Source organism: Labrus mixtus, chromosome 20, assembly GCF_963584025.1.
Source record: "Labrus mixtus chromosome 20, fLabMix1.1, whole genome shotgun sequence".
NCBI lineage: Eukaryota > Metazoa > Chordata > Actinopteri > Labriformes > Labridae > Labrus > Labrus mixtus.
In genome coordinates, this window is record NC_083631.1 from 22,903,123 (window position 1) to 22,924,948 (window position 21,826).

General features: G+C 44.3%; 1 protein-coding gene across 1 annotated transcript; it reads right to left on the reverse strand.

Moving 5' to 3' along the window:
• Window positions 1-19,588, reverse strand: LOC132995664 (retinoic acid receptor alpha-B-like). Its single transcript, XM_061065754.1, has 9 exons — window positions 18,406-19,588; window positions 7,600-7,754; window positions 6,990-7,131; window positions 5,895-6,055; window positions 5,611-5,787; window positions 4,468-4,672; window positions 4,284-4,351; window positions 2,220-2,310; window positions 1-2,027 (listed from the first exon to the last, which is right to left on the reverse strand). The coding sequence occupies exons 1-9, from the start codon at window positions 18,605-18,607 to the stop codon at window positions 1,735-1,737; spliced, it is 1,494 nt and encodes a 497-aa protein (XP_060921737.1). The 5' UTR covers window positions 18,608-19,588; the 3' UTR covers window positions 1-1,734.
• Between the last annotated feature and the right edge of the window lie 2,238 nt (window positions 19,589-21,826).

The following is a 21,826-nucleotide window of genomic DNA, read 5'->3' on the forward strand; positions in this document are numbered from 1 at the left end:
TTTCAGGATAGACAGAAACCACACCTCTTTATTAAACGTCCTGTGCTTTAAACTCTTAAACGGGTTCGACCCCCGCTGCACGTTAAAGAGGACGACAGTGACGATGATGATTTGTACCTGACAGAGAGAGAACGCTGTGGTGAGGCAGTGTCTCCGTGTGAACTCACTACAGGACAGGACACGGTGCTCGCTACGAAGACTTCACTTTGTACATTTTGAGGACGTGTCGCGACAGCACCTGACCCTCTACATAAAAACCTTCATTCATCTCTACGTGTGGTCCGTGGAGTTTTGCTCTGCTTTGGTTCAAAGTGTCCACCAACAGGCGTGAAAGTGACATTTTGTTCACAGTGTGCTGAAGCTGAGAACAAACCAAACACAGCTTTTTTTCTCACAGACGATGCATAGGAACAAGTGGAAATACATTAAAACTCAAGCGAACAAAAACAAGAAAAAGCAAAAGCCAGAAATCTGAACAGTGCAGAATAAACTCGTGTACATTTAGGAAAATATCTTCTCTCATCAGAGCGTCTCAGTCTGACACCTTTCACAGCATCTTTTTATTTACAATATCTTACAAATAGTGACTCTGCGGTCTGTACATAAAGGAGGTGAGGTGAGAGGAATCCTTCATACACTCCTGAAGATGTCCAGGGGAACTACCAGGAGGGGTTATGTGTGAAGAAGAAAAAACGTCTGAATCTGTTGACTCGACGTCAACCGGCCAGCTCCTTGTAAGAAGTCCGTTTTGTGTCCATATGAGCGGCTAAATGATCCGGTTCAATTCTGTTCACGTTGCATAGAGTTGTGCAGCTTTGTTTCCAACCCGTGCGTGTTCTGAACTTGTGTTTTTTATTGCTGATTCATCCGTTAGACGTAGCTGTAGAGATTTAAGAGCAGGGTTTAGGGCCCCCGTGTCCTCAGCTGGCCCACAACCCTCGGGTTCAGAGCACCTCTCTCACTGTCGCTCATTGTTGCTAGGTTACGCAACGCTAACGTCTGCTTCCCCTCAGTCATGATCATTCTGTTTTGATACCTCCCCGTGCTCCAGCACCTCTACACCTGGAAGTTGAACTCCCTCTAAAAGACGAGTCAAGACGAGCGCTTCCTCCGCCGTGTTGTCGATAAAGCTGATATCTGAAGCCCCGCCCCTTCTTAACTTTGAGTGGTCTGTGAGGGAGAAGTGACACTGACGGGCGCCACGCTGTTCCAATTGTGTGAGCGCAGCGACAAAAAACTGCTGACTCAGAGCGCTGCAGACGTTGAACTACGTTGGTTCTGTATTGAAAACGGGGCTGTGGCCTTTAACCGTCCTCCTCCTCCTGCACGCTCCACCTCTCCTACAGCAGACAGTGTTTTCAGTAGTAAAGAACACGGCGCCCCCTGCTGTGTGCGTCCTGTTGACGCCAAAACAGTCTGCATTTCATGAAGCTCTTAGGCGTTATAAAAAAATGTGATCCTGTGTTATTGCCTTAACTGCTGACACACCGTGATGTCCGAGCAGGGAATCAAACCGTCAGCACATTTCAGTTTCTCTTAGTCCGTCCTTCTGCAGCCGTCGTGTCAAAAATAAGAAACGTCCAATCTGAGATAGTTTCAGATTTTTCCGTCTTTCATTAGGTGATGTTTTTTTTTAATCTGCTGTGAGTCTGCATTGTTGACAGTTTCCCCTTGCAGTACCAGGCTGTGCCACAGGGCGGTGCTGTGTGTCGAAAGCGTGCTGACGGTAGGACTTCAGGTGGAGTCCGGGGGGGAGGAAGGGGAGCAGGAGGCGGGGCTCATGCTCGGAGAGGGATCGGATTTTGGTGATGAAGGAGGATCAGAGACGTCTGAGTCGTCTCCTTCTCCTCCTCCTCCTTTCCCCCCCGCCGCTCCTTTCCCCCCCGCCGCTCCTTTCCCCCCCGCCGCTCCTTTCCCCCCCGCCGCTCCTTGGCCCTCCAGGCCCTCGGAGTTCTCCAGCATCTCCTTGATGAGTGGCGGCATGGAGCCGGGGATCTCCATCTTCAGTGTGATCACTCGCTCGGCTCCTGTGAGGAGAGAGAGAGAGAGAGAGAGAGAGAGAGAGAGAGAGAGAGAGAGAGAGAGAGAGAGAGAGAGAGAGAGAGAGAGAGGAGGTTCAGGATGAGAAAACACGATCTCACAAGACAGAAGGAACAAAACATGAGTGTGCAGAAGGCCTCTAGTGTGTGTGTGTGTGTGTGTGTGTGTGTGTGTCTCACCCTTCACACTGATGCTCCTCAGGTCAGTAATCTTCATCAGTATCTTGGGGAACATGCAGGGTTTCTCCGGCCTCCTCCTCCTCACATACATCTGCACAATTGATGATGATAGGATGAAAAAAAAACTCTCTTTAATTTCCTCTCTTACACTCCTCTTATGATTCTATCGTCTGTCCTTATTTCTTCTAATTGTGAGAATGCTATTTGTCCTGAGTTCTGATCAGCGTTCCACCTGGACAGGGGATTTGTTTGTGACATAAGCGCCCTCTGCTGGAGCCCCTGTGTGTTGCAACCTGCGAGTCGTTACCAGTCCTCACTGTCCTGACTCTGTGGCCAGTTGATTTGTAATAAACTCCACTGAAACACCTCATACATGATTGTTTTTCTTGGTTAAAACAGGATTTATCTGTGTGATTTGTTTGAGGAAATCTGCAGAACCTTTGTGTTAATATGTTGGGTTCTTGTGTTGTCTGGGTTCTTATGATGGTTCTTATGATGGTTCTTGTGATGGTTCTAATGATGGTTCTTGTGATGGTTCTTATGATGGTTCTTGTGATGGTTCTTATGATGGTTCTTGTGATGGTTCTTATGATGGTTCTTATGATGGTTCTTGTGATGGTTCTTGTGATGGTTCTTATGATGGTTCTTGTGATGGTTCTTGTGATGGTTCTTGTGATGGTTCTTATGATGGTTCTTGTGATGGTTCTTGTGATGGTTCTAATGATGGTTCTTGTGATGGTGCTTATGATGGTTCTTGTGATGGTTCTTGTGATGGTTCTTGTGATGGTTCTTATGATGGTTCTTATGATGGTTCTTATGATGGTTCTTATGATGGTTCTTGTGATGGTTCTTATGATGGTTCTTGTGATGGTTCTTATGATGGTTCTTGTGATGGTTCTAATGATGGTTCTTGTGATGGTGCTTATGATGGTTCTTGTGATGGTTCTTGTGATGGTTCTTGTGATGGTTCTTGTGATGGTTCTTGTGATGGTTCTTATGATGGTTCTTATGATGGTTCTTGTGATGGTTCTTATGATGGTTCTTGTGATGGTTCTTATGATGGTTCTTGTGATGGTTCTTGTGATGGTTCTTGTGATGGTGCTTATGATGGTTCTTGTGATGGTTCTTGTGATGGTTCTTATGATGGTTCTTGTGATGGTTCTTGTGATGGTTCTTATGATGGTTCTTGTGATGGTTCTTATGATGGTTCTTATGATGGTTCTTGTGATGGTTCTTATGATGGTTCTTGTGATGGTTCTGATGATGGTTCTTGTGATGGTCGGGTTATATATGTCTGTTGGGTATCGTGCACTTTGGGTTCTTTTCTGTTGAATTGTATTTAATTATTTTTAGTATTTTACATTTGTTATGTTCTTGCTGTTGTTTATGTTCTTCTGTGTTTGGTTTAGTTTGTTCTTGTTTTTGCTGTTTGAGTTTTTAAAAGGTGCTATATAAATAAAGTTATTATTATTATTGTTAATATGTGTTTGTTCCAGAGTCACTTCAGCACTCTACACTTTAAAAAAATTAAAGTATTTATCCTTTATTTTAGCAGGAAGGAGCCACTGAGACCGAGGTCTCTTTTGCCCTGCAGCAATACAAAAATAGAAACAGCACAAATATAAACATATTAACAGTTAACAATTATAGCATCTAGACACTGAAACACATATTCACACATGTCCATTTAAATTAATTCACATTGTGAAACAGTTGCAATTTCCTTCCTGAGGTAGTTTGGACACGAGGTCTTTAAAAACACTGAATGAAACAAGAGAGGGCGACTTAGCTATCCTCTGAAGGTCGTTCCACATGATGGGTGCAGCAACACTAAAGGCAGTCTTTCCCCATTCAGCGCCTTGTAAATAAACTAAATACTGTGCTGCTGCACTTCTGCCTGATTTCGACCTTTACGATTCATGTTTGGGTTTTTATGCCTTCATTTGATCGGTCAGTGGACGGAGCAGGAAATCAGGGTGAGAGAGTGAGGACTGATATGCAGGAGAGGAGCCAGAGGTCGGATTTGAATCAACATAGCAGCGTACTAATAATCAGAAGTCTGACCTTTAAGGCTTCAACGATCGGCTCCTGAAGAACTTCCACCTTATCGGACTGCTCCAGGTCCTGTCGGTCTGCACAAACACCAAACACACACAGATGCACATGACTCATATTTTCCATTATAGAAACAACATAATTCATTCATTCATTCAGTTTATTTGTCCCAGAGGGAATAAAAGTGCAGTACCTCCACAGAGCAGGCAGATGGCGCTGAGCAGGCCCGTCTCTGCGTCGTCCATCTCCAGAGGGAGCAGCTGGTTAGCGAAGGAGAACACGAGGTCGGTGAGCGGCCCGAACCCGGCGTTGTGCATCTGAGTGCGGTTCAGGGTCAGACCGTCGGAGAAGGTCATGGTGTCCTGGTCGGGCGTATAGCGTGTGCAGATCCTGAGAATCTGAGAAAAAAAACATTAAGAGGTGAATAATTGAAAGGAAAATGTTTAGACGCTTTTTTATTCTGAGCCACAACTTTTACAAAATATCAGGTTCCAAGGACTTCTGTTTTCATCTTCTCTTTCTGATTGATTTTAAAACATTTACACTCTTAAACCTTGATATCTGTCTCCCTCTAGTGGCTGTTTTATGTAAACACATGCTCTGTAAACCAAGCATCACCACTTCAAAGTCTTTCTATGTGATTCTTCACACTTAAATATATAAATCAAGTATATCCTCTGAAAATAACTCTGTGAGTCATGACTGTCTACAATGGGTGTAACACCCGAGTCCCACTGTCTGTGATGTTTTCAGAGTTTTCAGAGTCCTATCTTCACTTTGTTTACATCGCCCGGACGGCCGGCTGACTCCTCCCCTCGTGTATAAAAGTTGTTTAATTGAGGGACTAGAGAAAAGAAGAATAACATACTGTACTCACTGCTTAACTGTGTTTCTAGATCACGCTCATTTCAGGTAAATTTACATGCAGTGTGAAGATACGAGCAGAATAAAGATCGCTAGCATTAGCATGCTAACACAACAATGCAGCGCGAGTTGTTTTGGTTTCATGCTGGAGCTCAAGGGCGACATCTGCTGGATCAAAAAAACGCATATAAAGCCTTTAAAGAGACAGAAATCAGGCGCTCTGCAGTCGTTCTCTGAGCTGAGCCGACTCGCCTAACAGGACATTAAACTTGGGCGCTGCTCCGCCCTTTACGTAGCGGTGGAGTTTATCCAAACAGAGTGTGAGGTAAAGGTGATGACGTTTACCCCACAGACATGTCGCTGTTTATTTTGCCGTCATATCCTTCAGGTAAAAATATTTGCAGGGCAGGTTGAAGCGAGGGGAATCGAGCCCCTTCAGTCTGATTTGTGTTTTCTTCAGCGATGAACTCACCAGTATGTCGAGGCAGGCGGCTTTGAGCAGAGTGATCTGATCAGCGATGGTGAGCGTGGTGAAGCCCGGCAGCTGCTTGGCGAACTCCACCGTCTTGATGATGCATTTGGTGGACAGCTCGCTGAACTTGTCCCAGAGACTCACGTCCAGAGGGACCCGGTGCTCCGAGCTGTTACTCTGAGAACGACAAAAAAAGACAAGACGATGCAGTGTTGTTTTTCCACAAGTCTGAAAGCAGCGCAGCGCTGTGAACGGGGCGGTGAAATGTCAGAGTGTGTGTGTACCGTTGTGTATTTCCCCAGCTGACGCAGGGAGGGGAACGTGTCGTGATGGGCTTGTCGGACTCGTTCGATCATCTGCTCCGTGTCTGCAGACAGGACGTAGATCTCCACCTCCATCGGCCTCTTCTCCTCCTTCTTCTTCTTCGACCGGTCGTTCCTCACCACTGAACAAAAAACACAACAAACGTTTAACATCACCGACAAACGTCTCAGTGTGTATCTCATCTTCCCACCAGCTTCTCCTGTCAGAATCCTTTCTACTCTTTTTTCTTCAGCTTTTAAAACGTCCACATAATGAGAGCACAAAAAAGGAGGCATACTCGCCATCCTCCTGAAATCCTCTAGAAACTTTCAGGAGTGCAGATGTTGAAGATTTAAATAAAGCAGATGTTCCACGATGAACGATTCTGCTTGTTTTAAAGGCTTTATATGTGATTTTTTGATCCAGCAGATGTCGCCCTTGAGCTCCAGCATGAAACCAAAACAACTCGCGCTGCGTTGTTGTGTTAGCATGCTAATGCTAGCGACCTTTATTCTGCTCGTATCTTCACACTGCATGTAAATTTACCTGAAATGAGCGTGATCTAGAAACACAGTTAAGCAGTGAGTACAGTATGTTATTCTTCTTTTCTCTAGTCCCTCAATTAAACAACTTTTATACTCGAGGGGAGGAGTCAGCCGGCCGTCCGGGCGATGTAAACAAAGTGAAGATAGGACTCTGAAAACTCTGAAAACATCACAGACAGTGGGACTCGGGTGTTACACCCATTGTAGACAGTCATGACTCACAGAGTTATTTTCAGAGGATATTCTTGATTTATACATTTAAGTGTGAAAAATCACATAGAAAGACTTTGAAGTGGTGATGCTTGGTTTACAGAGCATGTGTTTACATAAAACAGCCACTAGAGGGAGACAGATATCAAGGTTTAAAACGAGCTGTTGAAGAGAAACTGTTTTCTTTCTCCTGCTGTCGCCTTCTGCTCGGTGGTTTGCTTCACTGGTGCAAACCTACAAAGTCATTCAAAGGTCAAACAAACATTCACCTCTGCAGTAGAGACACCTCAGAACGGGACATCTAATGAACTTTATACGTACGCTCTTTGGACATGCCCACGTCGAGGCATTTCTGCAGCCGGCAGGACTGACAGCGGTTCCTCGTCACCTTGTTTATGACGCAGACTTTGTCTCGGTGACACGTGTACACCATGTTCTTCTGGATGCTCCTCCGAAAGAAACCCTGACACACACACACACACACACACAGATTCAGACAATAAAGTGAATGAATCATAGAACAGAGAGCGTAATGCAGGTGCTCTTATTTTGAAAGCCTGAGTGGTGAGGGGAGTGTGAGAGGACGAGGGCCTGAACACGAGCTCACAGATATCAGACTATACTCTAATTGCATGCACAGATTCAGTGTGTGTATGTGTGTGTGTGTGTGTGTGTGTGTATGTAGGATTAAAATAAGTAAAGAGGCTTACAGATCCTGGGGGAGGTGTAAAGGTTATGACCTCTCAGCTGAAACGTTATGCAAACACTCAATAAGCTCACACGCGCTCTGCGGCTATTTTTCATTCAGGTTTTCTAAGTGTAACCTGCTTAGTGTTGTTGTTGTGTGTGTGTGTGTGTGTGTGTGTGTGTGTGTGTGTGTGTGTGTGTGTGTGTGTGTGTGTGTTGTCTCAGTGTATATTTAGCCTCTTACCTTGCAGCCCTCGCAGGCGCTGACTCCGTAGTGGTATCCTGAAGATTTGTCCTGACACACGAAGCAGGGTTTGTAGACTCGGGGAGGAGCTGGAGGTGAGTGGGGGCCGGGGACGAGCAGGTCCTCTCCTGAACTCGTGCTCTCCGTCTCGATAGCTGCGGAGGAGGAGGAGGAGCGGACATCAGAGAGAGTTACGCTCAGTCATTCTGCAGAGACGTTTGAATTCCCCCCCTGCAGCGTGCTGCGGCTTCTGAGATTTATTTATTTATTTATTAGCAGACATAAAAGAATACATCAAAATAGGATTAACAAAAACATAAAAGGTGTGTCAGGAAGGGAACTCACCTCTTAAGAGACGAATAAATCAACTAAGCAAATCGATTTACACAATTTCAAAACAAAATTAAATATAAAGACATTACAGTAACCTAAACACGTATTCATACACACACACTTAGACACTAAATGAAACAGGCATTCATCTATTAAAAAGGGAATGAATGAGTGAGTTGATAGAAAAAAAAGAAAAATATTTTATATATACGACGGAGGATTAGGGCCACGTTAAAAAAAATAAAAAAATAATACATTTTGAGATTACGACTTTATTCTTGTAAATTTACGACTTTTATCTCGAAATTTAAAAAAAAAATTTTTTAACGTGGCCCTAATCCTCCGTCGTATATATATATATGCAAAAGTTTGACCTGGTGGATTAAATGTGAAGACGGTTTCCTTTTAAAAAGCTCTGTAGACGAAGAGCTGTTAACAACGTGTCTTTTGGAATTCCATATTTGTTCCCTCTGATGGAAAACTGAGCCTGTTTGGTTTTATAAAAAAGGAAGATGAAGATGATCAATCTGTCTTTGCTGCACCTTAATCTCTATTCACAGATTCTGCAGGATGAAACAGATTCTGTACATCCTGGTTTCTGTTTATAGTGCGAGGAGTATAATCCTGTTTTAGCAGATCGTGTTGAGAGGAGAACGGGTGGAACGCAGTCCATCAGAGTCCTCGAGAGGCGTCCTCTAACGACCCTTTAGCTTTATTTAAAATCTATCATGATACCAGATTTTAAAACTTTGATATGATACTAGAAAAATCCAAAGATATCAAAGAACAGTTTCAATACTACAGCGAAAATAAAAAAAAGTCCTCTGCACTCATATTGGGTCGTTTTTTGTTTTCAAGGACCAAAAGTTTCTCTCTCTCTCTCTCTCTCTCTCTCCAGGAGTTTTCTGCAAGTGTGAATGAATGCTACAATTCTACAATTCACTTATCAGACTCTTTTCTCCAAAGCGACGTACATCAGAGAGTAAGAACAACACAAGCAAGGATCTAGAAAAAAGGGAACAATGTCAGTAAGAGCAAACGATCAGCTTTGAGTCTGATTGGACACACAGGTGCTGACAGGAAGTGACCAGAGGCAAAGCACAACATTGAGGGCAGTTCTTGAGAGCTCTAATCAGTATAGAAACCATCTTATAAGTCGTCATTATCAAACAAAAACCATCGTCATTACCATCATCATCATCAAGCTCTAATAGTTTGAAGTTTGAGTGTGGCTAACGTTGTCGCTGTTTGTCAGGAGGCTTAAAACCCGCCTCCTCAGCTCCATCAATCAATCAATCAATACATTTTTATTTGTATAGCGTCAGCTCATAACAGGTAAAAGACCTTACTCATGGCTCTCAGTCTGTCGTTTGGTTGACTGAAAGTCAGGCTGAGACAGGCATGGAGACCGCCATCGATGGGACTCCAGCGCCGCCTGTGGGTGACGTCACTCAGGCTTCGTCCTTATGATTATTCACGGCCTATGTTACTATCAGGGCATCACTGAACCACAAGGATTCATATTTTCGTGGAAATCATTCAAACTTGCAGAATGTTTGAGGTGATTTCACCAAATAAGGTCAACACAGTGCACGCAGACAGAGATTGGTTGAAGTTGAACAGATTACGTTGATTGCAACATCACAAATTCAAGGAGCTGTACGTATGAGTTTCCTGATAAAAAGAAGAAGAATGAACGCAATAAAAGTCCCTCAGTCGTAACTTTCTGTCCAACCGTCAGCAGCAGAGCGTGACTCAGTGTGTATCACACACCCGGCCTTTTTATGATTTTATCTCATTATTATGACATCTAACATGAAATTCAAATTGTACCGTCATCTCTTAAAGGTCACATATTACACAACACACACTTCACCATGTTCCTCTAGTCCGTCTACAAACCCCCCAATCATGAGAAAAGTCCATCCTCTCCGTCTTCTGCCTGCTCCACTTTTCAGAAAATGTGTGCTCAAACAGGCCGTTTGGAGATTTTCCCTTCATGACATCACAAAGGGCAGTAGCCCCTCCCCCAGGTGGGTGACACTCCCACAGCTAGGTGTTTGTTCTGCTCTGAGTCTGCCTTCTCACCGTAAACAATAGGACATGGAGCGAGAAAGACTGAGTACACCCAAGCCCTTCCAGAGAGGGGGGCGTGGTCAGACACCGCTCATTTACATATTTAAAGGTACAGACACAGAAACAGTCTGTTCTGAGCAGGGCTGAAATAGAGGGGTTTATAGACATGATCAAATACAGGATCAGAGTGGATTTAGAACAAGAAACTTCACACACATGTTTTGAGGAGCTCTGAGACTTATTTAAACTGAAGAAGAGGAGGAGGAGATGTCACCTTTAAATGTCTGGGTGGTCTGAAGTACAGCCTCCCTGCATGTTAAATCCTAACGCTGAGCTGAGGTGAAATAAACTGAAGTCGTTCAACGTTTCAAACTGAAATCGTCGATCTTCTGTCAAACTTTATATCATGTCACCTCCTCGTTAGCAGCTTATTAACGACTCTCTCGCTAAACTCAGCGTCATGTCTCGTTCTGTTTTTGGGTTTCTGTTCACACACCTGATCTGACACCCTGACCGTCCAGATTCAAACACCGGGACCATCCAACACGCCCCTCCTCCTCCTCTCTCTCTCTCACTGTGCCCCCTCTGACCTCTAACCTAACACGCTTCCACACCAATACACACACACACACACACACACACACACACACACACACACACACACACACACACACACACACACACACACACACACACACACACACACACACACACACACACACACACACACACACACACACACACACACACACACACACACACACACACACACACACACAGCTCCCCTCCCCCTGCGTTAGAGGCCATACCAGACATTCCTGTTTGGAGGAGACTCAGCTCCCCTCTGCTGCTCTGCTGTTTACACAGAGAGAGAAAAGAAGAGGAGAGATCAGAGCCGGACACGTCGAACAAACACAGACCGATGTGATGAAGACATGAAGACCTCAGAGGAAAAGAAAAAGGAGCGCTGCTGATTGGATAAGACGGAGGTTATAAGGCCTTCCATTTCATACTCAGCAGTGCAGATTTGAGACAATATGGAGGCCTTTGATTCAAAGACAGACACCCAACAAAAGATCCGGTCAATGATTTGTGAGGATAATGCAGCATCCACAACATTCAGTACCGCACTTAAATATTTAACTTAGTATAGATTACCAGCCTGACTGTTTGTTTAGGGTGTTTGTTTGTTTGTTGTGTTGCGTCCAGACAAACACCATGTTAATATAAAAGCTTTATTTGTTCTGCTACAACTTCAAGACGGGTCAGCCGCTTCTTCCTTAAGATATAAAATAAAAACTAATAAAGTGAAGCTGCTCAATCGTCCCTCCTGGGCCTCCGTACATGTGTGGTGTTGACTGTGTCTGCAGAGACGCTGTCCTCAGATTCTGATTCTTCTACAATTCACTTAGCAGACTCTTTTATCCAAAGTGACGTACATCAGAGAGTAAGTACAACACAAGCAAGGATCTAGAAAAAAGGGAACAATGTCAGTAAGAGCAAACGATCAGCTTTGAGTCTGATTGGACACACAGGTGCTGACAGGAAGTGACCAGAGGCAAAGCACAACATTGAGGGCAGTTCTTGAGAGCTCTAATCAGTATAGAAACCATCTTATAAGTCGTCGTTATCAAACAAAAACCATCGTCATTACCATCATCATCATCAATAATATGGAGACCATCATCATTAAGTTAGTAGGTATTCATGAAAGAGCTGGGTCTTTAGCTTTTTCTTAAAGGTGCAGAGGGACTCTGCAGATCACATGGAGTTTGGAAGTTCATTCCACCACCGGGGGGCGACAGAGGAGAAGAGTCTAGTCAGCATCTTAGGACCCTGTTGTGAAGGTTGGATCAGACGTTTCTGGGTGTTTCCTCCAGCCAATCACAGCGCGGCAGGTGAGTTCAGGAGTGGATACAATTCAGCGATGGGACGAGATTCAAAGCCGATTTGACTGTGGACACGGACGAAGCGGCTCAGGAGAGAGAACGCAAAGCAGATACAGCTTGTTCTAAAAACGAGGGTGAACCTTCGGTTGGCGGGTTAAACGTGGTGCAGTGGTGGGCGCTGTTGCCTCACAGCGAGGAGGTTCCTGGTTTGAATCCGCGTCTGACAGGAACCTCTCTTTCTCCCACAGTCCAAACACATGCTCGTTAGGTTAACTGCTGACTCTTAACTGCCCGTATGTGTGAGTGTGTCTGGTTGTCTGTCTCTATATGTCAGCGCTGTGATTGACAGGTGATCAGTCCAGGGTGTAACCCCGCCTCTCGCCCCGACAAAAGCGTGGATCGGCCTAAGCCCCCCCTGTGACCTTGAACAGGAATAGTGGTAAGGTTAATGGATGGACCTTTGGTTGACTTTACCCACGTCTACTTCCTGTTGGACAGGAAGGTGACAAACACCGGCGGTTAGCTTGTGCTAGCTCGCTAAATCATCGGTCTTTCCATTCAAACAAATGTAATATTCTGAGGTAGCTTGCAGTATAGATACCAGCAGTAGTGCCCCCCCCCCCCCCCCTCTTGATCTCCTCTGAAAGCTTTCCAAAGGTGAAGAAGGTCACTTCAAAGGCGGTTAATAGAGGAGTGTAAAACTAAATGCATTTCATTGTGTGGCTTGATGCTAACGTTATCTGCCTGCGTTTAGCGGCGTGCTCCTGAGCAGGGCGCTTCAAGGTCACGATAAAGTGTCTTCAGGTCACTTCAGTTGAACGCTCGTCGATGTTGGGTTAAGCTGTTTTTTTTTTTTTTTAAATCTGATGTCGAGTGATGTTCAGAGTCTCTGCGGGCGCTCCTGGATTAATGCCAAACACTTCCTGAATAGACGGATTTATCTTTGAGCTCAGAGGACCTCTGATCACTCAACTCTTCTTCTCTGCTTATTTACAACGTGAGCACATGTGCTTTCTTTTCAGGACTAACTGTTCAGCCCTCCAGGAATCTGCCGGGTTCATTTGGTCAAATGTTGCACTGATGAATTATCTGCAGCAGCTTCTGGACTTCAGAAATATTAAAAACTCGTTGCAGGTGTTTTAGGAACCTTCCAAAAAAACAAAAACAACACACATTTTATCTGGACTCGTCAGGGGATCATGGCTTTAAAAGCTTTATATGTGATTTTTTGATCCAGCAGATGTCGCCCTTGAGCTCCAGCATGAAACCAAAACAACTTGCGCTGCATTGTTGTGTTAGCATGCTAATGCTAGCGATCTTTATTCTGCTCGTATCTTCACACTGCATGTAAATTTACCTGAAATGAGTGTGATCTAGAAACACAGTTAAGCAGTGAGTACAGTATGTTATTCTTCTTTTCTCTAGTCCCTCAATTAAACAACTTTTATACACGAGGGGAGGAGTCAGCCGGCCGTCCGGGCGATGTAAACAAAGTGAAGATAGGACTCTGAAAACTCTGAAAACATCACAGACAGTGGGACTCGGGTGTTACACCCATTGTAGACAGTCATGACTCACAGAGTTATTTTCAGAGGAGATACTTCATTTATACATTTAAGTGTGAAAAATCACATAGAAAGACTTTAAATAATCGTCATGAGGGGCGCCGGTTAGCCTAGCAGTTATGATGCTCATCCTATGTACAAAGGCTATAGTCTGCAGCGGCCGCGGGTTAGAGTCCGACCTCGGCCCTCTCTCTCTCCTTCCAAATCGTCCTGTCTCTCTTCAGCTGTCTTATCCATGTGTGTGTTTATGTTTTACAAAAAGGTTTCTCTTGAGCCGGGTTGTACAACCAAAATGAAGGATGACCCCCGATGAAGGTCAGAGGTCGAAACGTGTCGCTCTAATAAAGTTAATAAAGCAACAAAGACAGCGATCACATCTCGTTTTTGTTTCAGTGAGCTCTAGAGCTGGAAAGGTACTCGCTCGGTATTTTACAATTTGTACATTTTCATCATGGAAGATTTGATTTAACTTTCTTAGATTCACAACGTGCTTCGACCTCATAACAGACGTAGTTAAGTGTTGTTCTCTGTCTTCTTTATTCTGTCTGCAATAAACAACAACGATGTGAAAATGTGACTCGACAGATGTTGTTCCTCTGCAGCTGAAAAAAAAGCCTGCAAGAAGACTTTCTAAAATGAATGAATTAATAAGCAGCTTTCCATTGCCATCCCTTTAATATTTATCTGATGGCCGTGTGAACCCATACGCACACACACACACACACACACACGTGCACACACACACACACACACACACACACACACACACACACACACACACACACACACACACACACACACACACACACACACACACACACACACACACACACACACACACCTGCAGACATCTCACAGATACAAACACTGACACACAACCGTCCACCTCCTCCCCTTTTCACACACTCACACTCAGGTCAAACTTAGTCAGTACACCCTCACATTCCCAGACAAACTGTGAGAGTGTGTGTGTCTGTGTATGTGTGTGTGTGTGTGTGTGTGTGTGTGTGTGTCTTTGTGTCCAGCAGACAGAGAGAGAGGTCATTCAGTGCGGGGAAATGATGACTGGGCAGCTGACACAGGAAAGAAAGAGGCAGATAGAAGAAGAAATAAAGAGAGGGAGGGATGTAGGTCACTTCCCAATTGTCAGTGAGTCATTGCTCTGGAACACACCCAACACACACACACACACACACACACACACACACACACACACACACACACACACACACACACACACACACACACACACACACACACACACACACACACACACACACACACACACACACACACACACACACACACACACACACACACACACACACACACACACACAGTGAAGCACTATCCCCCCGCCACTGCTTACATGTCGCTGAAGCAGAGCAGGCTCAGTGTGTGTGCTCGCCTGCATTGGAGTAAGACCTTTGGCCTTTAACCTGTTAGTCTCTTCATTCCAGGCACGCATAAAGACACACACACACACACACACACACACACACACAATCTCACACTGAGGGCAATCCTGTCTTCACAGCTTGAATTTACGAGCACTTCCCTCTCGCGCTGTTATTTGTCTCTCTGTCCCTTTGTTTTCTCACCACTCTCTCTCTCTCTCTCTCGCTCTCTATTTATGACTTAAACTCGGTCGTGCGAGGGTGATGTCACAGTGACATCATCACGCTTCAGTTACCGTCACACATTGCAGCTGACTGCCTGGGACACCGGAGAGAGGTGGTAACATCAGCTCACAGTGTGTTTGTGTTTATGAGGTCGTCGTCATGTGACGGAGGGGGGAACCTGTGCAGGGGGGCCGCTCACCCAGTGCATGCTGGGATTGGCACCAGTCCCCGTGATCATGCATTTTATAAGGCAGGCAGAGACGAATGAGCCGCTCACTAACAGAAGATTTAACTGAAATGACGCCTGCATGAAGTGTGTGACGACATCGTTCAGAACGGCGATGGTGATATGAAATGCGATTAATGATTGATTACTGGGGTTAGCTTTTTGTTAGCATAGCTTCATTTAACTTGATGCGAGATGCTGGAAAGGCACCACAGGTCTGATTTGCACCTGGGCCGCCAAATCTTAGGACGACAGCCTCTGTACGCGTGACACGTGAACTAACCACTAGGCCATCGGCGCCCCATACTTTTCAGATTCAAAAACTGACATATTAAAGCTTTACTTTACGGGAAATCAGCAGAGAAGTACATGAGATGAAGGTTTACTGACATCGATTCAGCGGGTCAAGGTTACGCTAAGCATGCTGGGAGACAGAATATCTCGTGCAGTAAACACACACACACACACACACACACACACACACACACACACACACACACACACACACACACACACACACACACACACACACACACACACACACACACACACACACACACACACACACACACACAGGCTGGTGATCAAATAAAGACATTAGTCAAAGAAAGAAATACAGTGGGGAGTTTTAGTCTATGTGCAGGAAGGAAAACTTTGTCTACCGCCAAGAATATTTGAATAAATCGACTAATATCAGCGATAAAATTAGCCGATACCGATATTCACATGCTATGTTAATATCGGCTGGCTGATAAATCGGTCGGGCTCTTGTAAGCAGTAACTGTAAGTAGTTTCTATATCTTTCAGTACTTGTATATTAAGGTGCAGACTGACTGAAACACACATTAAAAAGTCTCTGTGTTGTTGTCCTCTGTATCAGCGCTCATGGAAAATCTCTCCAATTGAAAGACTTGATCTGAAGTTGCGGTTGTATAAAGGGCCCACACATGTAGCTGTGTTATAAGGGGTTTAAAGGCCTCGCCCACGAGGTTGTTACGCTGTGTATTATGTGACTAAAAGGCCTCAGTAGGTCATCAGCTGCCTGCACTCATTTACCAAATCTGGCCTGTCCTGACCTCGGGTCCAGCGTTTCCAAGTGATCGCTGCTCATCGACTAAAAAAACCTGCAGCAGCGGCTGTAAAATGTGAACGGACTGGAGCCGCACACGGGGGATTAAAATGTGAGATTTATAGAAAAGCTTATCTACAGCTACTTCCATGATCAGATTTTCAGTCAAGGTAATTTCTAAAGAAAATCTATGAACATTATCCAGAGTTCAACCTCTCAGCTTTCTGCTCTGATTCTCGTGTTTGATAGGAAACTGATTTTGTTCTGGGTGCAGATTGTCAGACACATTTCAAGTAAACGTCCGGCAAATCTAAACACAGAGGCTCTGCTTGAGGCCCCCTACAGGTCAGGAGCCCCCCCCCCCCCCCCCCCGTTCCTGAGAGCTAACACATTTAAACCAAAGGAGGGGCTCAAAATGTGCGAATTTTGCAATGACAGGAAACCTCCCTAAGGGCGCCCCCACTGACTCAAGTCTCGTTGCTCTGCTAAGTGTCCCGTGCTGTATTTCTGTGAAAACCAAAGTTTGTTCATGAAAGTCACCGATGAAAAATGAAGAAGAATAATCTGTCTGGGAGCGAGTAAGAAGGAGGAGTACGCCTCGAGTCACTGTCGGACATAAAGGCGATGGACGCTGGTTTTAAACGCCCCCCCCCGGTGAATCTCTACCAAAGGAGACTAGAATCACAAAGAATCAAAACCTAAAGCCATAATGTTATATGTAATGTGTCACCAAATCTGAAAGCTTGTTTCAAACACTACACACATTTTACTCTGAATGCCGCTCTTTGCAATCCTGCTTTGACAATCAACACTTTCATTTGAAGAATATTAAGTGAGTCACATCACAGGCGGTTTAGAGTAAAGCCATTCGACATGAAACTTCATTATCAGTCAGTTTTGCAGAAGTTGAATCGTGAGTTCAGTCATTTTAAGAATGATAAGATGTCAAAACTTTGACAGAAGAGTCGCCCGTCATGTCGAACACCACATGTTTTAAAACGATAGAATCTCCGTTCATGTTATGAGCCATAGAATCAACAACTAATCAAGAAGACTTTCCAAAAAACAGGTTCTCAGTACGATTTTTAACCAGAAGTTGTTTTAAGAGCAAAAGTGAGAGGACTGTCTTTTGCATGCTTTTGTACAATCCAGACAGGGTGAAGGAGTTTGATTTCCATTTTGCAACTAACCAATATTCACTGCCTCAGATTTCTACTTATTGAAACACTCCATATTGTTGGAATGAGTTTAAATACGAGCAAACATAAAGTTGAGCAGCAGAGTAAGATCGTCAAAATGTTCGATTTACTCCCTTTATGATAAGATTTGTTTTTAAACGATACCATCTATACAATAGTATCGATATGAAACATAATGAACCACCTGTAAGATTTATTTCCAACCAAAACAGACCGACGTATTTGCAATTTACTGTAGAAACTTTGCAGGAATTTTCTGGCAACTTTCAGTAAATAAGAGCCAGAAATCAGACCGCCCACCCAGGTCCTCTCTTATCGTTGCCAAGGTATCCAAACATCTAAATCATTCAAATGTTTACTTACATTGTATTTAAGTTTACAAATCGTGACAACCCTATAGCATGTGTCAGCATGGGGATGGTTCACCGACTGTGTGTGTGTGTGTGTGTGTGTGTGTGTGTGTGTGTGTGTGTGTGTGTGTGTGTGTGTGTGTGTGTGTGTGCAGAAGAAAACATCCTGAGGAGGAGGCTGCATGAATGTCACATAAAGTTGTGTTCATTTCCTATCTTGTTAACAAGAGGCTGAAAGAAAAGGCTGAAAGGCTCCTGATACTTAAAGAAGGGGATTGCATGTGCGCCAGTTAGACCTCCACATCCTCCCCCCCTTAAGCTGACAACAAATATCAAAGAACGAGCAACTGGTTTTACCCGCCAGCTCCCCCCCCCCCTCCCCCACCTAATTTTCAACAAATTTAATTATCTACACACACTAATTGGAATGTGCCCTGTAGTTGTTTTGTTAAGGATCATCTTTAAAGCGGGACTCACAGTGGCTGGATCCGCTCCAGTGTCTGCCGGTCACCAGGGACACTCCGAACGGACGCTGGAGTCCTCCCACCCCGGACAGGAGTCCCTTCTCCGGCCCGAGCCCCGGGGGTCTGTGGTAGTAGTCCATGCTCAGGAAAGAGCCGCCGGGACTGGGGCTGCTCGGGCTCGGGCTGAAACCCACAACATCCACGCTTTCGTACATCCCCGAGAGGCGCGAGACGCGTTTGATCTCTTTGTGGTGAAATAAGAGAGGAGGAGGAGGAGGAGAAAAAAGATCAAAGAGTCGAGGACGGTGAGGAGAGAAAAAGAGAGGGAGGAGGGAGGGAAGAGTTCACATCTTCATAACAGACTGACGGGAGGAGGAGGAGGTGCAGGAGGAGGAGGAGAGATGACCGGTCCTGTGACCTCTCAGCCTTTGGAGGAGCAACAGCAGGATCCCGTCTTTCCGTGTTTTTGTCGACGGTTTCGTCCTCTCTGCTCGAACGGAACGAGTTAAGTCGACTAATCGAAGGTCGTTTCTTGACCGATTTTTACTATTCGAAGTTTTCGATTAATCGAACTGTTGTGTTCGGAAAAAAAAAAAGTTGCAGTAGGCTACTAGTTATTCTGAATTAAAACACACAAAGAAATACAGGAACATTAGCTTTCTAGTACAACACACTTCAGTTGTTAGGAGTTTGCAGCGACCTTCACGTCCCTTTTAGTCGATCGAAGCAGTTTTTCGCTGCATTTTAACACCGACTAAAACACGATTATGTAATTGTTATATCGCGTGCTAATCCGCGCAGGAAGGAGGCGAACTATCTCCTGCACTGGAAGACTACTCCTTTGTGTCACAGCTGGTATACTGCCTGTCCTTAAAATCCATGCATGCAGTGAATGAACGCCGAGCAGGAGTGGACGAGGAGTAGTGAGGTCCAGCAGTCCGTGGAGAGAGAGAGAGAGAGAGACGACAGAAAAGACTCCGTGCTGAAACAGAAACGCTGAACACACGCTGCCACGAAGGTCTGTCGGTCCGTGGAGATGAATATCCGAGAGGGGGAACCTGAGTTTGGTCGAGATATCCGGCGCAGTTTGTGCCTGAACGCGTCTTAATGCTTGTTGTCGAGGTCCGGCAGCAGAGCAGGCAGCAGTGTCCTGTGGTAACCCCTGATCTGTACCCGACGGCCTCTCTCTCTCTCTCTCTCTCTCTCTCTCTCTCCCCTCCCTCTCTCCCTCTCTCTCTCTCTCTCTCTCTCTCTCTCTCTGGTTTGATGAGTGACACCAGCTGCGCACGAGCTCCACCTACCTGCCCCGCGCGTGCCTTCAGAGAGCTTTCTGACTTCTTTTAACCTTCTGCTGTCATCCAGATGAAAAAAGGAAAATGACACTAATATCACGTTATGACGTAAAAAGTTTGTGTTTCATCTCAAAAAGATGTATTACGTCATTTCTAGATTTATTTATGACGTTATGAAAAAATTCAAACGTATCTTGTCATAACAAGAGAACATGTTGTCTCCTCATCACAACAAAAATGTATCACTAAAAACTCATCACTTCAAAAAGTTAAAGGTTGAATTACAATTTAATTAATGTATTATGAATGCTGCCTTAAGTGTGAGGCACGTCCTTTAAATGATACGGAGGACGATAAGGGCCAGGCATGAGAAATAAAAAAAGGGAGGAGGAAAATTATTTTATTTATTAAGGACTTTGAGAATAATCAGAATCAGAAATACTTTATTAATCCCAGAGGGAAATTTGATCGTTACAGTTGCTCCAAAATATACAGTATAGCAGTAGAAATATAGTAATACAAATATTAATCAAATAGAATAGGAATGTAGGTAAGATTTCAATAATAGGTACAAATAAAGTAAAAAAAAAAAAAAAATATATGAAATATGGAGAATGAATTGAAACACAATTTTGAGAATAAAGTGAACATTTTAATTTTATTCTGTACATTTCAACTTTATTCTCGAAATTGCGTTTCAATTTATTCTCCATATTTCTCAATTTTTCTCGATAGCTATCCATCCAGCCGTTATCTAAACCACTTTTCTTGCTCAGGGTTGCTGGAACTGATTCCCAGCTGTCATTGGGCGAGATGCTTTTTTCTTGATAAAATAAAAATCTTCCTCCTGTCAGTTTTTATTTCTCACGCCTGGCCCTAATCGTCCTCCATAAAAATTACTTTGGTTAAAGTAGCAATGATAGTTTTTTCCCCTTGGTGAGAGAGGAGATGGTTTCTGATTGAGATCTCGAGATCTGACATTATATTCTGATTCTACAGATGTGCAGACGCCACAGGTTGTCCGGTAAGAATGACAGTAATGAGTCCAGTCTGACACACGCTCTCTCTCTCTCTTTGAGACACTTCTTATTTATTGAAGATTAGTTTTATGTTAGTGTGTGGTTCAATCTCACAGAGGCTGAAAAGATAAATAAGCAGTCCAGAGATTGCTCCACTGAGTTATTGTTTGACTGACAGGACAGACAAGGGTCAGAGGTCAGTGATAGGTGCAGAAAGGGGGATGGGGGGGGCGTTGTTAATGCACATGGGCTGTTCAAGTGAACATGGAGTGATGAAATCAGGGCGTCTTCCCTGATAACTGCAGAAAGTCGGTGACCTTCTGCACACCCTTCTTATCTCTGTTGATAATCACACAAGCACAGCGCTGAACGTGAACATAACCCCGCTCCATAAATCCCTGGAGGAAATGAGATAATTGGATGTATACCTATCTAAAATGCTTACAGAGTGTCTACAGGGCGGTAAACATGACCCTGTGAAAACCTTTTTTTTTTTTAAAGCTAAATGGACATTTGAGCTTAAAAAAAACAATAAAAATGTCTCTGTTTTAACACTTGACATTTTTCAATTAAATCTGTGCTTTTAATGTTTTTGAACTCATTTTACACACCGTTCTAACTCTCTTGGAAATGGAGTCGTGCATTAAATGTTTTCCATTATAGCAAAATAGATGGTATGCACTTTCACACCGCAGGTCACACCGACACATTCACACCCTGATGGTCGAGGCTGCTGTGGAAAGAGTCCATCCAGAAGTTACTAATCCCATTGATGTTGCTGCAGTAGCTGGGGATTGAACCCGCGGCGCTCCAGTTGAGAGACGACGACGACTCTATACCAACTGAGCCACAGCCGCCCTGAAATAAATCCTGTACCTATAACGGCATGCGTTTGCTTCCCTTGTTGATCTGTGTGAGAGTCATGGTGAATGTGGCTTAAGCGGCTGTGGCTCAGTGGTAGAGTCGGTCATCTCCCAAATGTGAAGGTCAGGGGTTTGATCCCCAGCAACATGTCCAATGTGTCCTTGGCCAAGACACTTAACCCCGAGCTGGAGACAGAAGAGGAGATGGATAATAAAATAATAATAAAGTTTATTTATGAAGCATTTATCAAAACCAACGT

Bases quoted from the DNA above. Each gene is read 5' to 3' on its own strand.
- LOC132995664 (XM_061065754.1), bottom strand. From the start codon at position 18,607: ATGTACGAAAGCGTGGATGTTGTGGGTTTCAGCCCGAGCCCGAGCAGC. The intron at 7,132-7,599 runs GTAAGAGGCTAA...TGTGTGTGTCAG, and splicing joins GCGCCTGCGAGGGCTGCAAG to GGTTTCTTTCGGAGGAGCAT. The intron at 5,788-5,894 runs GTACACACACAC...TGTCGTTCTCAG, and splicing joins AGCTGGGGAAATACACAACG to AGTAACAGCTCGGAGCACCG.